Source organism: Hydra viridissima, unplaced genomic scaffold (assembly GCF_058129835.1).
Source record: "Hydra viridissima isolate aposymbiotic clone 2 unplaced genomic scaffold, HvirCarnegie_v1 scaffold_11, whole genome shotgun sequence".
NCBI lineage: Eukaryota > Metazoa > Cnidaria > Hydrozoa > Anthoathecata > Hydridae > Hydra > Hydra viridissima.
This window is the reverse complement of record NW_028324310.1, coordinates 12,775,753-12,791,654: the sequence shown is the minus strand read 5'-3', so window position 1 is coordinate 12,791,654 and position 15,902 is coordinate 12,775,753. Positions and strand designations below refer to the sequence as shown.

The 15,902-nt window shown below is 32.0% G+C and overlaps 2 protein-coding genes and 1 pseudogene across 3 annotated transcripts; 1 reads left to right on the top strand and 2 right to left on the bottom strand.

Annotated features, from left to right (window-relative positions):
• Positions 1–565: 565 nt before the first annotated feature.
• LOC149882248 (uncharacterized) lies at positions 566–4,624 on the top strand. Its single transcript, XM_090065919.1, has 6 exons — positions 566–1,018; positions 1,652–2,239; positions 2,384–2,599; positions 2,831–3,410; positions 3,498–3,881; positions 4,077–4,624. Exons 1-6 carry the CDS (start codon positions 566–568, stop codon positions 4,622–4,624), a joined length of 2,769 nt encoding a protein of 922 aa, XP_089922045.1.
• An 853-nt stretch (positions 4,625–5,477) lies between these two features.
• On the bottom strand, positions 5,478–6,517 carry LOC149882247 (uncharacterized; annotated as a pseudogene).
• A 2,744-nt stretch (positions 6,518–9,261) lies between these two features.
• On the bottom strand, positions 9,262–15,202 carry LOC145191125 (alpha-1,2-mannosyltransferase ALG9-like). 2 transcript variants are annotated; one of them, XM_090067411.1, is made up of 18 exons: positions 15,079–15,202; positions 14,873–14,987; positions 14,530–14,664; positions 14,366–14,436; positions 14,185–14,273; positions 13,815–13,888; positions 13,594–13,655; positions 13,395–13,482; positions 13,094–13,199; positions 12,771–12,859; positions 12,611–12,644; positions 11,223–11,302; positions 11,034–11,105; positions 10,436–10,565; positions 10,145–10,301; positions 9,880–10,009; positions 9,620–9,750; positions 9,262–9,464 (listed from the first exon to the last, which is right to left on the bottom strand). In XM_090067411.1, exons 1-18 carry the CDS (start codon positions 15,168–15,170, stop codon positions 9,320–9,322), a joined length of 1,800 nt encoding a protein of 599 aa, XP_089923537.1. In that variant the 5' UTR covers positions 15,171–15,202; the 3' UTR covers positions 9,262–9,319. The 2 variants fall into 2 exon arrangements, with proteins under 2 accessions (XP_089923537.1, XP_089923538.1); XM_090067412.1 differs by lacking the exon at positions 14,366–14,436 and having other exon boundaries at positions 15,079–15,194.
• Positions 15,203–15,902: the final 700 nt, after the last annotated feature.

Sequence of the window (15,902 nt, the reverse complement as noted above, 5' to 3'; positions counted from 1 at the left end):
TTTAACATGTTAAAAAATTGACTTAAATAAAATTCTTGGCATAAATAAAAAGATGGAGAGGAAGTATGTGATTGAATTTGATACCATGGGTCGTGCGCATCTGTTTGATGAAGAAAAAGAAATTCATGCGGCTGGATGCGAATTTACTGCACATGACGAGTGGGGAAGAAAGTATACGATTAGATTTGATGAAATGGGTCAAGCACGTGTATACGACTCAATAAGCGAAATTTTTGCCAATTATCTTGTTTCATAAGTTTTTAATTCTCCCGCGAAAAGAATTAAAAAACGGTAAAAACTTTTCGAAGAAGAAATTATGCTGAAAGTGTGCCAAGATTTAAAAAAATTGATTTGACTTAAAGAAAATCACGGCAGAGATAAAATGAGTCTCCATTCTTCAAAAAAAATAATTGCCAAAGAGCGAAAACTTGAAAGCATCGAAAAAAATTTTCTTTCCATTAATAAAATGGGTGATAAAACTGATGCTAAAAAGCAAAAAGCTAAAACTGTCGCCAAAGAGCGAAAAATTGAAAGCGGCTTAAATAAAAATCTTTCCGTAATAAAAATGGAAAGTAAAACTGTTAATGATCGAAAAGATCGAAACTATTCAAAAATGACTGTGAAAGAATTAAGAGAGATGGCTAAAGGTCGTGGTGATATCAAAGGTATCTATAAAATGAAAAAAGCCGAGCTCATTGAAGTTGTAAGACCTGTCATTGGGTATGACCCTGCTCCTCGTAGACGGACAACTGAGGCAAGACCTTTGCCTGTTAATGCTACCGTGATTAGGTTTGTTCAACCACCTGTAAAAGTTTCTGTAAAGCCGACAAAAGTTTCAATAAAGCCGGCAAAAGTGCAGTTTGTTGTCAAACCTTCTGCAGTGATAAAACCTCCTATTGCTCCAAAACCAGCGATCATTCCATCAAGACCTCCTATTGCTCCTAAGCCAATTCATTTGCAAAGGCACATCCTTGACACACCAGTTGTTGATTCATCACCTGTCATGACACCAAAACCAGTCATTCCACCAAGACCTGGACTGTTTTCAAGTCTGACGGCAGTTGCAAAAAGTGTGACGTCATATGTTGCAACTAAGTTTAATGATATTAAAGAATGGATAGAACCCTACGTTCCTGAAGTAGTCAAGAAGAATGTAAGCGAATCAGTGAAACAAATCGATGAAAAGATAAAGTCTATCAAATCACTTGTATTAAAAACAGTGTATAAACCTATCACGTCAAAACGTTATAAAATAAAATTCAAGTTAACTGAACATTCAGCGGAGCGTGCTGCTAGACTATTTTCTTACACACCTTCTTCTCGATACCAAGACATTGTTCCTTTTTTAGACTTGGTGAGAGAGTCTGCCATTCAAACCATGGAAGGAGAAAGAAACACAAAGGTAAGAATTGTTTTAATCTGTGAAATGACTCGCGTAAGCATCTTAACAGGTGAAGAGACAACTCAGATGGCTCACTTTTCATCCAACTTGAAAATTATATTGGAGGGTACAGATGTAAGAACGGTCGTGAGTCAAATGGAAGAAAAAATTTTGGAGCGAAGCGCTAATTACAACAAGATGGGATCCAATTGCGTCTTGTCGAAGATTTTAAGAATGGATATCAGATTTATCGATTATGAACCTTTCAAGGGTTCTTCCTACATGGAGCTACCTACCAAGTTGAAAAACAAAAATGCCATCATCAACATGAAAAACGATGACGATCAATGTTTCAAGTTGTGCATCACCAGAGCGCTTAACATGAAAAATACGCATAACGAACGAATTGATGATGACTTGATTCTAAAATCAGAAGAGCTTCATTGGGAAGGAATGGAGTTTCCTTTAAAGGTGACTCAAGTCGAAAAGTTTGAGAAAAATAATCCTGACATCAGCGTGAACGTCTTTCACTACGAAATGAATAAACCTCAACCTATGCAAATATCCGAATTTCATGATCGAAAGCACTGTGTTGATTTGTTGTATATTTCAAACGAAGAAAACAGCCATTATTGCCTCATTAAAAATTTCAGTCGGTTTGCTCGTTCTTCAGCATCAAAGAATCAACACAAACAATATTTTTGCAGAAGGTGCATGCACGGCTATGACCAAGAAGAAAAGCTCCAAATTCATCGAGAATACTGCTATCATAACGCGCCTATGAGAATCGATCTTCCAAAAGAAGGGTCGACCCTTGAGTTTAAAAACTACAACAATAGTATGAGAGTTCCATACGTTGTATACACAGACTTTGAAAGTTTCATCAAACCTCTTAACACTTGCACACCGAATTCTAAAGAGTCGTACACCAAAAAATGTCAAAAACATGTTCCAAGCTCCATCGTCTATTATATCAAATGCTATGACGAAACCATTTACAAGGGAAAGCTTGAAACGTATACAGCAGAAAGTGATGATGACGACGTGGCTCAAAAATTTGTTACCATGCTTGAAGCTAACTTTATAAAGATTTGTGACGATAGTTATTCACGACAAAACCAATGGAAAAATAAGAGAATAGAGACTGATGAGGATGAAAAGAATTTTGAGGCTGCTACCCAATGTCACATTTGCAAAAAAGATCTTAACTGTGATAAAGTATGGGATCACTGCCATTTGACTGGAAAGTACCGTGGTGCTGCTCATAACAAATGCAACTTGGATTATAAAATTCCAAAATTTATTCCCGTTGTCTTTCATAACTTGTCTGGCTATGACAGCCATTTGTTCATCAAGAGATTAGGTGGAAAGATCACTTGTATACCCAACAATGAAGAAAAATATATCAGCTTCACAAAAAGCATCAAAGTGAGAGATTCTATTGATAAGAAAGGTAAACCAGAAATAGTGCATAGAGATTTACGGTTCGTTGACAGCTACAGGTTCATGTCAAGCCCTTTAAAAGATTTAACTGACAACCTTGTTAAAGATTTGTGTGAGGAGTGCTCAAAATTAGATCCAAAAACATGCAAAAAGGACTGTATGGTTAAGAAAGGTAAAAAATGCAAATGTAAAGACAATTGTGAAGATTGCGCTCATAGAAAATCTAAAAAAGGAGACATCATGTGCAAAAACTTAAATTCATTCCACAGCGGAGCAAAACGAGATTTGCTATTAAGAAAAGGTGTTTACCCTTACGAATGGGTGGACTCCATTAAAAGATTCTCTGAAACACAATTGCCACCCAAAGAAGCCTTTTACTCTAAACTAGACGATAAACACATCAGCGATGAAGACTACGCGCATGCGCAAAGCGTTTGGAACGTATTTGGATGCAAAACGTTTAAAGATTATCACGAGCTGTACAACATCTCAGACGTGCTCATTTTAGCTGATGTCTTTGAAAATTTCAGAGACACTTGCATAGAAAATTACGGTCTAGACCCTCTTTGGTATTACACCTCTCCTGGTTTGGCTTGGGACGCCATGTTAAAGGAAACTAAAATTAAATTGGATTTGTTAACCGATAATGACATGCTCAACATGATCCAAAAAGGAATACGCGGTGGAATATGCATGATCTCAAACCGATATGGAACTGCCAATAACAAATACATGAAAAACTATGATCCTTCACAACCATCCAAATTCATTCAGTACTTAGACGCTAATAACCTTTATGGGTGGGCCATGAGCAAACCTCTTCCCGTTAGAGGATTCAGATGGATGGCTGAGGATGAACTCTCCAATTGGAAATCCATGCCTTGTATTCTCGAAGTTGATTTAGACTACCCTACACACCTTCACGATGAACACAATGACTATCCTTTGGCTCCTGAAAAAATGATTATTGGAAAAGTAGCCAAGCTCGTTCCCAATTTAAACAACAAGGATAAATACGTCGTTCATCACGAAAACCTAAAACTCTATGAACGATTGGGTTTAGTCATCACCAAAATTCATCGAGGAATCACCTTTGAAGAAGAACCCTTCATGAAACAATACATTGACCTCAACACCAATAAAAGAAAAGTCGCTAAAAACGACTTTGAAAAAGAATTCTTTAAACTCATGAACAACTCTGTCTTTGGAAAAACAATGGCGAATATTCTAAAGCATGTCGATATTAAACTAGTCACCACAAAAAAAGAAGCATTAAAACTGTCCAAACTCCCTCGATATAATCGGTACACCATTTTTGATGAAAAACTCATCGCAATTCATATGAAGAAAACACAAGTCACTTACGACAAACCCGTTTATTTAGGAATGAGCATCCTCGATTTGAGCAAAACTCTCATGTTTGAACACCACTATGACTACATCAAGCCTAAATACGACCATCGTGCAAAACTACTCATGACCGACACTGACTCGCTCATTTACGAAATCAAAACAGATGATTTTTACGAAGACATTGCTGACGATGTACTTGAAAAATTTGACACGAGCGACTTTCCTAAAGACCATCCTGCCATTCAAAACGCTGGATTCAAAGTGGGCTTGAATAAAAAGATCATTGGCAAGTTCAAAGATGAAACCGGTGGAAAGCAAATCACGCAGTTTGTCGGTCTTCGACCCAAACTCTACTCTTACTACATCCCTGAAGAAATAGATGATCAAGAACATAAAAAATGCAAAGGTGTTAAGAAGTGTATTGTTAAAAATCACCTCACTCATTAAGACTACTACGACTGCTTGAAGGATAAACAAGAAAAACTCACCACCATGAACGTCTTCCGATCACGTCATCACGATGTCTACACTGAAGAAATTAACAAAGTCGCACTCAGCGCTAACGACGACAAAAGGCACATCTTAGAAGACGGAATTCACACCTTGGCCATCGGACATTACAAAACAAGGCAATAAAGAAGAACAGGCATCTTGAAGAACTGGTATAGAAATGATTATTTTTATACTTCTTCTTGATTTTTAAAGACGACTCTTAAGTATTGGTTTTGTCATGATATGAAGTGTTCACCATTTTTTATGCATCCTTAAGTATGGGAAGGGGTCAATGTCCTGGAACCGCCTTTTCCCTATATATAGCGACGTTCAACATGAGGTTGGACATTGCCATGGTGGAAGACGATATATATTTTTTTAGTGGTCGTTTCACCTCGATTGCAGTGTGCAAGAATTTCGCCTCGATTGCAGCGGTCAAGCTGAGCCCGATAGAAACTAGACACTAGATAATCGGTATTGTATAAGTCGATAACGAGAAGAATGGTCTTGTATCGCGTGGTATCGCTTATATACTAATGTTGATACTATCAGTATCGGTTCGATACCACTCGATACCGAGAAGGAAGGTCTCGTATCGTGTGGTATCGCTTATGTTCCAATGTCGATACTATCAGTATCGTTTCGATACCAAACGATACCGATAATAAAAAGAATCGTATAGTATCGCATGGTCTCGAATCGAGACTCTCAATAAAACAAAAAAACAAAAAATTAAAATGTGATTTATTGAATTTTTTATTGAAAAAATACAAGTAAAATTGCTTTTTAGAGATTTAGTTAATGTTTTTTAATAATCTACAATACTTTGGCTATCGTCCATTCCTTGTTTTTTCCTTTGCCGTACTTTCGTTGGTATTTTAGGATTTTCTTCTCTTAATATTGGCAAAGATAAGTCTGATTCATGTCCTATATCACTTTCATTTTCTTGTTCGATGGGCCATTTTTTAATGTAATTTTCAAGAGCGGAATAGTTCTGCATTATAAATACAAGCTTATCTGCCTTGTCACTATCGAGATTGTATCTACGATCAGTGATGACAAGGCCAGAAGCAGAAAATGCTCTTTCAGATGATGCAGAGGTTGGTGGAGTTGCCAACCAAGATCTTGCAACACCCGAAAGAATAGGAAGTTCCGCTACATGCTGCTTCCACCATGCTAAGGTGTCAGTTTTTCCTGCATTTTTGGATCTTATTGTTTTTTGGTATTTTTCCATTTCAAGTTTAATAGGAGGGTTTTCGTGTATATGATGTGAATTAGTATCTTCCTTATACTTTGCTAAAATAATATTGTACTCATTTTCCTCCCAACCTTGTGCATTATCAGCAACGGAATCTTTACTACCATTGTTATTACTAGAGCTTGAGACAGACAATGAAGAATTCTCAAAGTGTTCTTTGGTTGTGGGATGGTTTTCAACCAGTTTTTGAATACTTTCATCGTCAACATAAAGAAGATGTCCACGAAAAAATGGATGAAGGTAATGTCCTAGTGCAAAGGCCGGTAATTTACGGCCTTTGTCTGGGAATCTCTTATTTAGTTCTGATAATAAGTCCTTCAAGAATTTTTCTACTAACTTGTTGTTTCCATGACTAACATAATTATTTTTTTCTTTCTCGATGAAGTTGATGAGTGCTGTTACTTTCCACAGCGACATGTCATTTCTGTGTCAGAAGATAAAAACACTGATAATTCTTTAACAGATTTAAGCACTGGAACAATAGCTTCAAAAAGTAGGAACTGCTCATCTGTAGGTACGGTTTTCTTCCAATCATCACCATCTGTATCGCGTAAGTATATGAGTGGAATCTTCAGTCGAAGCATGACGTGCAGAATATCGTTATGGCTGTTCCATCTCGTGGTTACTGTGGAGGGTATTTAGAGATAACTCACATCTAACCTAGAACAAGCATCTTTCAACGAAGCACTGAAGGCTGTCGATTAATGAAGCCTGGTAGTAAGTCAGCTGCCTTTAAGAAAAGCGTCTTTCAGTTCCGGGGTACCCTCAACTGTTCTTTGAAGTGCAATGTTGAGTTTGTGATCACTGCACGTAAAAGAAACTTCTTCTTTAGTTAAGTTATTATATGTAACAATAAAACAAATTCGGCCGGTAATTAATTTTAGAATTATTTCCCGACATTGCCGGCAATTACCTATATTTTTTCTATAAAACCTATATTTTTCTTGAAATAATCCCAGGTTAAAGATGTTGTAAAAGGCATAACGAGTGAAGATCAGTTTTCTTTAATAACTAAAGTATACTTATGTTTAATTGTTTAAAACTAAAGTTTAGTTGTTGAATGTTGAACACAGAAAAAAGCGAGAATTACTATACCACGAGAGGTTTAATTAAAGTAATGATACCAGAAGAGAAAGTAATGATACTTTGGAGAATTATATGAAAAACACTCTTTAATGAACTATTATATGAAAAACACTCTTTAATGATTGCAAAACTATTCCCTTGGAGATTATATCCGCACGGAAAATTTTCTCTTGAATGGAATAAAAATTCGATAGAGTAGGAATAACGACATGGAAAATAACACATTGCGGGGGCTGATCCGGGTCAATGTTCTAGGGGGGTAGTCGGACTAAAAAAAATATAAAAAAGAAAGGTTTGCGTTTTTTCAAAATAAAACAACTGTTTCATTTGATATTTAGAATGATTTCAGAAAGGTTATAAGATAGTTAGTAATGTTAAATATATTGAATAGTTATATAAATTTTTTTTATTTTTTCTTATTTTTTTAATTTTATCAATAATATTTTAAAGTTTGACGTTTCTTAGGTAGGGGAAGGGGGTAGTTACCCCGAATACCATCCCCCTCTCTTACCTTTTTGTCCGCCCTTACACACTGTTTAACATAATTTAATAATTTGTAAAAAATTAATATAGAAATAAATGTTGAAAAAATCTTTTCTTTCCTTTTAATCACGGTAGAAAAAATTGTAATAAGGATAACAGATGAGAAATTAAAATACAGAAGTGGTACCACACAATTATTTAAATTAAAACAAAGATACCAGATGAGAAATTAAATGGTAAACATGATGTCATACAACCAGCTTGGAGAACTTTTTTTTATTATAATAAATGAGCCGTATATATATCTCGTTAATTATACGAATTTACTATTTCAAATTACAAATTGTTTATAAAAATAACATGGAAGTTCTCATGATGACCCGAGTTGCAATACCAAATGATACTATCGGTACCAAACAATACCAACATAACCGATAACTTTTTATACTAGTATCGATATCGATACCGCATCGCACCGAGACCAAAAGATACCAACATAACCGATACTTTCGATACCAGTATCGCGTGATTTCGAAATCGATACTGTAAAATATCGCATCGAGACCAAACGATACCAACATTAACGATACTTTCGATACCAGTATCGCGTGATTTCGATACCCATACTGAATGGTATCGCACCGATACCAGACGAGAAATCGAGACTCGAGACCGATTATATAGTGTTTAATAGAAACTACTGTTAATGTTAAACTGTAGCCTTTTTTGTTCGTAATCCGCCAATGTTGACGTTTGTTGTTGTCATTCCACCTATAACAAACGCCGTTTGAAATAATCTCCCAGTGTATAATTTGCCTCTGTCCCACTATACACACCACAGCCTTCTTACAGTAGGTATCTTTGGTATTCCTTTTGGAGAAACACCCGGCGACATAAAAACTTTCTTTCTTTACATGCTTTTGAGGAGCAACAATGATTCATCACCCATAACGAGATTCTTCAGTTAAAGAGCTTACTCATTTCGTTACTACAAATTAGTAAAAATGCGGAGACATTCTTCATTGTTGTTATCAGAAAGTTCGTGGGGAACAAACCAAGCCAATTCCAAAAGCTCGGGAAAAGCTTTTGGAGACAACGACATTTGTGGATTGGATAACGTTGAAGTCGTGGGCTAACGTTCGTATCCTCAGGCTTTCTTTCTCTTCCACGACCACTAGAAAGGTCTAGTCGTCGAAATCCAATTGTCGTCTTCATCCTTCTTCATCTGTAAGTTTAGTGTCTCCCGTTTTGAACCTAATCTTTCAACTTGATTTTTGCTGATTATTCCCTTACCAAAAGTTGAGATCACGAAATGACTCCGCCGCCTTACAACCTTTCTAAAAGTGATACACCATAACATGGCGAATATATGTTATATATTTATTAACACGTTAATAGCATAATATGGCGAATATATGTTATATATTTATTAACACATTGATAGCCAATAGGATTTTCATATAATGCCCAAAAATTTTTTTCACGTTTTTAGGTATAACTTAATATAATGGTTCGAAATAAATTATTTCTTTTGTTTTGAGATATTTTTGAGGTGATTTATAGTGTTTTTTTGATGTGTCAGCCACAGGTAGTCGATGTAGCGCCAATGGTAAAATTATTTTAAAGAAAGCACACAAAACACCAATTTTTTCAAAAAAAAAAAAAAAAAGGCCAAAAAAGCCCCAATAATTATGCATCAACCGTATATTTAGAAGCAATTCGCAGAGTTAAAGAAAAAGAAAAAGAAAAAAAAAGAAGGTAAATATTTTAGATATTTATTATTTCTAAATTTATTTTAAAAAAACAAAACATTAAACACTAATTCAAACTTCAGCGTTCACATCTTCGTTTATTTGTCTCTTAGGTGACTTTCGTTGACGTTTCGCTTTTAGTAGGTTGTAATCTATATACGTTGTGTATTTCGAAGACAGAAAAGGAATGTAAAAGGCTCGGAAGAACGAAGATGATCTATATAAGAACAAAAGTCAAATAAGCAACCTTGTTACGAAGGTTGCTCGTTTGCTGGGTCAACTAACAAATTGTGTTTTACAAGTTTTATTAATATCAACAGATATAAATAATATCTGCAAAACACAAAAACCATAAAAAAGATTAATACATACTTAGGAGCATAGAGAAATTTTTTAGTGTGTAAAACCTGCCATTGCTTTGTCATCAGAGAGTAATTCAACTCGTGTTCACTGTCGGTTTGTAAATCTATGTCTATCAGGAAATCGCATTCTTCAATGTTTGTCTATAAAGAGGCCATAAGCAAAATAAAATAGCAACTAAATGATGTGCCATATTGTACAGTTATAGAGCAAATATGTATGACTGACATGAAAGATTCAAACTAATTCAAACGTTAAAAAAAAAAACATACATATCTTGAAGGCTCCTCAACATTTTTATCATTCATATTGGTAGGCACCTTTTTTGTCCCGTCAAGACCTGCAGCAAATGGTTGAGGCAACTGCCCCTTAAATTCTGACTTTAAAAAGAGATATTTCCAGCTAAAAAACAGAGAAAATTTAAGAAAATTGATCTTTCTAACACATTTTATGAATCGAAGCTGAAAAAGAGACTGCATTCTCTCTTTATAGCTGTGTTCCCTGAGCATATTATTTTTCCACATGTCAAACTCTTACTTGTGAGGTAAAAAAAAGCTGCTTGGATATCTGTACCACTCTCTTCCTACGCAGACATTAATCTTCTGATCTTCTCGAACCAATGGCTTTACACTGGGATCAAAGGGATTTACAAGGTTGTGAAGTTCAGGATAAAGGTCTAATGGTGCCCTGTAAGCTTAAAAATATTAAAAAACCACAAAAATTATTGCATATTGCTAAAAATTGCTAACAAACAATTAAAAATATTTTCTTATAAACATCATCATCACTATTACAAAACTAATTTGCAAAAAAATTTTTAAAACTTACCTACAAAAAGGGCAACTACTCTAGACACTGATAATAGTCCAAAAATGACAATTACAGTGCCAACAAGCCAGTTTGAAGAACTAGCATAATGCTGCTTTTTATTTTTTGTAAATATTGTGTGATAAAACTCCTATAAAGTAAAAGAACACATATAAGGAATACCTGATTTTGAAACACATAGTAATGAGAAAATTTACAATCTGTAAAACAGTTGTTAAAGCACTAATGAAACAACAGCATAAACTGTTTACTGAAAAACAATTTTATTGCTTATCTTATTCAATCGTTATCTTAGGAAGGCAAACCCCTGTCCCTGTAATCGAAATTAAGTTATGGTTAATAACATAACTTAATTTCGATTAAATTTCATTAAAAATCAAGTCAAGCACTTCAAACATTGTTTACTCTCTTAAAGTTCTATTTGTTTCATAGCATCTAAAAAATAAATTGTCAAGCAACATTAAAGCACTTCAAACATGATTGTAAAAGCTATTACTGATATGGGATTTATTTGAAACAATTTACAGCAAAAAAGAATTTAGTTTTTCAAAACTTTAATCAAGGATTATGAGTGAAAATAAAGTGTTTATTTTTTTACCTGAAATTTGGATAATGCTACACACACACTGACAATAATTAGAGGGTAAATGGGAAACAAAAATCTCTCTTCCTGTTAAAAAAAGAAACAAAAAAATTCATCCAAGCAAAAAAACTTAAAATAAAATAGCATATAGACAAATTGTAACAATAAAATCAAATATGAAACAAGCACACACAAAAAAAATACTTTATGTGGACGTGTGAAAAACACCAAAGCCCAAAGATATATAGGCGATAATACCAACCAAGTAGGTAGCAAAAATACATCTAGTAAAAAAAAAGTTGCAAATAAACAAACAGTAGAATTTCTGAAATCAATTTTTAATAAGAAATAATAACATGTATCACACAGATAAAAATACATTAATTACATTTTTAAAGCATTACACTGACTTACAGAAAAAGTACCCATAAGGTATTTATAATTGAATTTAGAACCTTTACAAACACATCAGGAAATATGTAATTTATAAATCTAAATGTCTGTGATTTAAATTATTCAAAGCTAATAAAAAAGAATGCTGTTAATCACAGTGAGCAAATGATCTGCTAGTTGATGACAGACTTTAAAACATTCAAAGAAAAAACAGCAATCTTTGATATGATCATTACACTTTTCTAATAATTGGTATTCAAAAAAGCATTATTTCCTTGTTCCATAAGCTCATCTCAAATTTGTTAAATGTGTTTTACAAGGAGTTTTGTGTGGAGCATTTTTCTTATTCTGTTCTCTTTTAACTTGAAGTTCAAAAAAAAAAAAAAAAAAAAAAAAAGAAGAACTTTTCATGTTTTCAGTTTTAGCAAACCATAAACAAAATAAAAGTGGAAATTCAAAAAATATCTTTGTTGAGAAAATGATAATTATTAATGCTTTTAAAATGAAACTTAAAAGAGAATATTTTAAAAGCTAAAGTCATAATTACATAAACACACTTAGAGACAAGATTCACTCAGTTATCAGTAAACTTATTTTAAAAAATATTTTGTGTATTTTCTGAAGGTTTTAAAATACAACTTGCTAAAAGCCAATTACAAGAAAAGATGAGACTGTGAAAAAATGGATTTGAGTGGTAAGTGCCGTTATCTTATTGTACCACTGTTTTTGTCGCTTCTTCCTTGCTCTTTTTACTGTGCTTTTCGTCTCTTCGTATCTTTGATTGTGAAGAAAATTCAGGGCAGTTCATCAGTTTTGACTGAAAACTGGATTTTGTTTTTTAAAAGAATGATCATTCTTAATTGCTGTATCAACATAATTGTTGTTCAGAACAATTTATAAACCTTCCTTATCTATCTTCAACAGAAAAATTAAAACTGTTTTTCTTGACTGAAGATTGACTGTGGATATGTTTTAATGAAGTACACTTCATGTTCTCTCTGCATTTGACAAATTGTATATTTAAACATTAAACATTATTGTGCCATCATAGAAGCATTATTGTGAAACAAACTCTATATTTAAGCTGAATATAACAGAAAGTTTTTAAGATGAATTTGTTGTTGAACTGTTTTTTTTTTCAATTCAAAATTGCACCTATTTGTAAAAATATAATGAACTTATAAAAATATTATTCAGACCTTTTGGTGTTTTTGTGACTCGTTCAACCACCAACTAATTAAAAAGAAAAAAAAGAAAAGATAGAACAAACCATCAAAAAAAAAAAAAAAAAATTACATAGAGAAAATGTTTTCATTAAAATAATCAAATCAAAGAACACACACAAAAAAAGAAACTCACACAGAATGGCAATGAAACAACAGCAACAGGGAGTAGAATATTAAAATTCAAGAAGCAATTGATAAAGTAAAAAGTCCATGATTCCTCACCTAAACAGACAAATAAAAAAACAAAAACAAAACAATATTTTATCAGTTTCTCATTGTTATTTTTAAAAAATGTTAAAAGAAAAATCCGTACTTAAGAATAAAAAAACAAATTAAAAATTTGGTAAACTCAAAAATTAATTAAATATTAGGTTGTTGGGAAACACATGTAAGATGTTGGTTTGAGAAATTAGCCATATAAACTTACTTTCTATAAAAATAAGTATAAAAATGTACCATACAAATTTGGTCCTGCATCACTAAACACATTATAGAGAATAATATTTAATGGAGTTATAACTTGCTTGCCATAAAAATGTGTATCAATTGCCACTAAAGGAATCTAAAATAAGTTTATTTATTTAAATGATACAATATTCTTTTAGACATCTCTCATATTATAGAAAAACTTATATTATAAACTGTTTTTTTTATTTATTTTAACTTTTAAAATGAATAAAATAAGTATCAAAAAAAAAAAAAAAAAAAAGATAAAATCATTAAAAGTTAATTTAAAAGAAATTCATTATATACTAACCATAATGGCTACAAATATAATTGTTGACCATTTTAAAAACTGAAAAAGGCGTTGTTGGCAAAAGACTATATCAAATGCAATTGGTATACTAAAAGCAATAACAATACTTAACAAGGAAACTTTAAAAAATTTATCATTGAGGGTAAAAATTTGTCAACAAAATCAGATATTAATAAAATACTAAAATATTTTGTCTTACCCCAATAAAGCTACAAATGGCCATCCTACTAATGCTCCAAGGGCAACACCGAATATTGCTATCTATTGTAAAAATTTAAAAGAAATAAAAAAAAAATTATTTGAATGAGCAAAAATATTAGCATGAAACCTTTTGAGGACATTTTCAAATTTAAAAAAATGATTAGACAAATAAAAATAATCAGAAAATAACAAAATGTAGACACTTCTTAAATCACTCACTGGGAAATTTCTATTCAGCCAACCACCATATGCAATTAAAACTGTATACATTGCAAATGAGCTTGGCAGGTAAGCTAAAAAAAACAAACTAGAATTACTTATAAAACAATAAAAATAAATTATAAGTCAATAGTACAATGACAAAAATGCAACCAACAATTAAAAAGTAATAAATTATGATTAAAATGGTAAATGAATCAAAAAATCTAAATGTAGATAAATGTAAAATGATCACAAAAATAAATTCTGAGAAATACACCTGTTTTGTTAAGAAAGTAAAAGAAATTTTTACTCTAAAATTTTTTTTTATTACTTTTTTTTTTTGTTTAAAAAAGCTAAAAACGCATTAGAAAGTGAGATTTAAATTTACCTGTAGCTGAAATAAACATCCCGACATTGAAAACAGTGATGATAAAATACAGCCTTGCAACATGATTTCCAAAATGTCGAGAAAGCGAGCTTATAGAAAAGAGTAATTACAATCTTTACATTACATCTAATCAACAAAGAATGAACAAACATTACTCAAAAATCAACTTTTTTTTGCACACCTGAAAAAGTATGCTTCACAAGCTGCACACAAAACACCAAGAAAAAATCTGACATAGTAAAAAACAGTTATCTAAAGAAAAAAAAAAAAAATCCCAAAAAATATTTTTTACTATCATTACAGCTGTCAAATCTAAAATTTAAAAAAACTTAAATTTTAACTTACTTTATTTGCGCCAAAAAACTGACGAACTAACTGAGCTGGAAAAACATGAAGGAGTAAATAAGCATATGATCGAAGTGCATAATCAGGGGAATACTCCCAAGTCTGGAGTCCTGTTCCATAAATTAAGTAATGTGTCTAAAAAAAACTATTAAATCTTAGTAAAAATTATTCTGTTTTCAAATTTATTACCCACAACATATTTTTTTGCAGATATCACAGCACTTTTTTATTATTGATATTTAAAAGCACCAAAGCAGATGGATTTTTGTAGATGGTAAAAATTATTTTACAGATAATCACAAAGAAAGTAAAACTTTTGTTTAACAAATAAAAAAAACCATACTGGCTCCCAATAATTAAATGTCTCATCACAATCTGATATTGTAGAAATAAATGAAGCTGTTATTCTTGCAGACAATAGTAGGTTAAATACAGATGAAACCCGTGGACACCAACAGCTGAAGATTATCAATAAAAAAAGATTACAAACAAGCATTATCATAACAAATAAATCTTAAAAACAAGCTTATTAAAATTACAATAACTTACTCCATGTAATGATCCCATGAAGCTTCAGAAGTTTTTAAGGAAGGTGCAGCTTTTCTGGGAAAGCGTAATCTAGGTAACTTGTCCATAGACATGTTATGACATAGACATTTTATTCTATATATATATATATATATATATATATATATATATATATATATATATATATATATATATATGTACGTATGTACATACAGTCAAAAGAGAATTTAATTGTACAAAGTTTTATTCAAAACTAATTCTGCTAGAATTAGTTTTGAACATGTATAATGGTTTAAAACGACCTCAATTTTTTTTTATAGTTTATTATAACAATCTTGTTATAATAAACTTCTTGGACAGGTGTTTTTAAAACCTTAAAGAAAAGTATAAGAAGTTAGAAATATTCCTTTTACAACAGTAGGAGCCTTTGTAAAGAAATATTTGATTCATTGTTAGAGAAATATTAAGAACTTAAAAAAAAAACTGCTTTTAAAGTGCAAAAAAAAATATGCCAATAATATGAAAAACCTCACAGGAACCACAATTTCACCAACATTAACTAGAAATTGTATTCACAAAGCAGAGTTTAGCAAAGATGTAGCTTATAAGAAATCATTTTTAACAAAAAATTAGAAAAAGAAACAACTGAATTTTGAAAAAAAAAAATGTTATTTAATATCACTATTTTTCTGAAAGAAAGTTCTTTGGTCTGATGAATCCAAGTTTAACTTAAAAAAATCAGATGGAGCACAAAGAGTTTGGAGAAATAAAAGGAAAGAAGCTTTTCATTTGAGTTACATGAGAACAACAGTTAAACATGGTGTTGGAAATGTGATGGTTTGGGG

Bases quoted from the DNA above. Each gene is read 5' to 3' on its own strand.
- LOC149882248 (XM_090065919.1), top strand. From the start codon at position 566: ATGGAAAGTAAAACTGTTAATGATCGAAAAGATCGAAACTATTCAAAA. The intron at 1,019-1,651 runs GTCATTCCACCA...GAACCTTTCAAG, and splicing joins CTGTCATGACACCAAAACCA to GGTTCTTCCTACATGGAGCT. The intron at 2,240-2,383 runs GTATACACAGAC...ACCATTTACAAG, and splicing joins GTATGAGAGTTCCATACGTT to GGAAAGCTTGAAACGTATAC.
- LOC145191125 (XM_090067411.1), bottom strand. From the start codon at position 15,170: ATGTCTATGGACAAGTTACCTAGATTACGCTTTCCCAGAAAAGCTGCA. The intron at 14,437-14,529 runs GTAAGTTAAAAT...TTTTTTCTTTAG, and splicing joins AGTTTTTTGGCGCAAATAAA to ATAACTGTTTTTTACTATGT. The intron at 11,303-12,610 runs GTCTGAATAATA...TTTTTTTACTAG, and splicing joins AGTCACAAAAACACCAAAAG to ATGTATTTTTGCTACCTACT.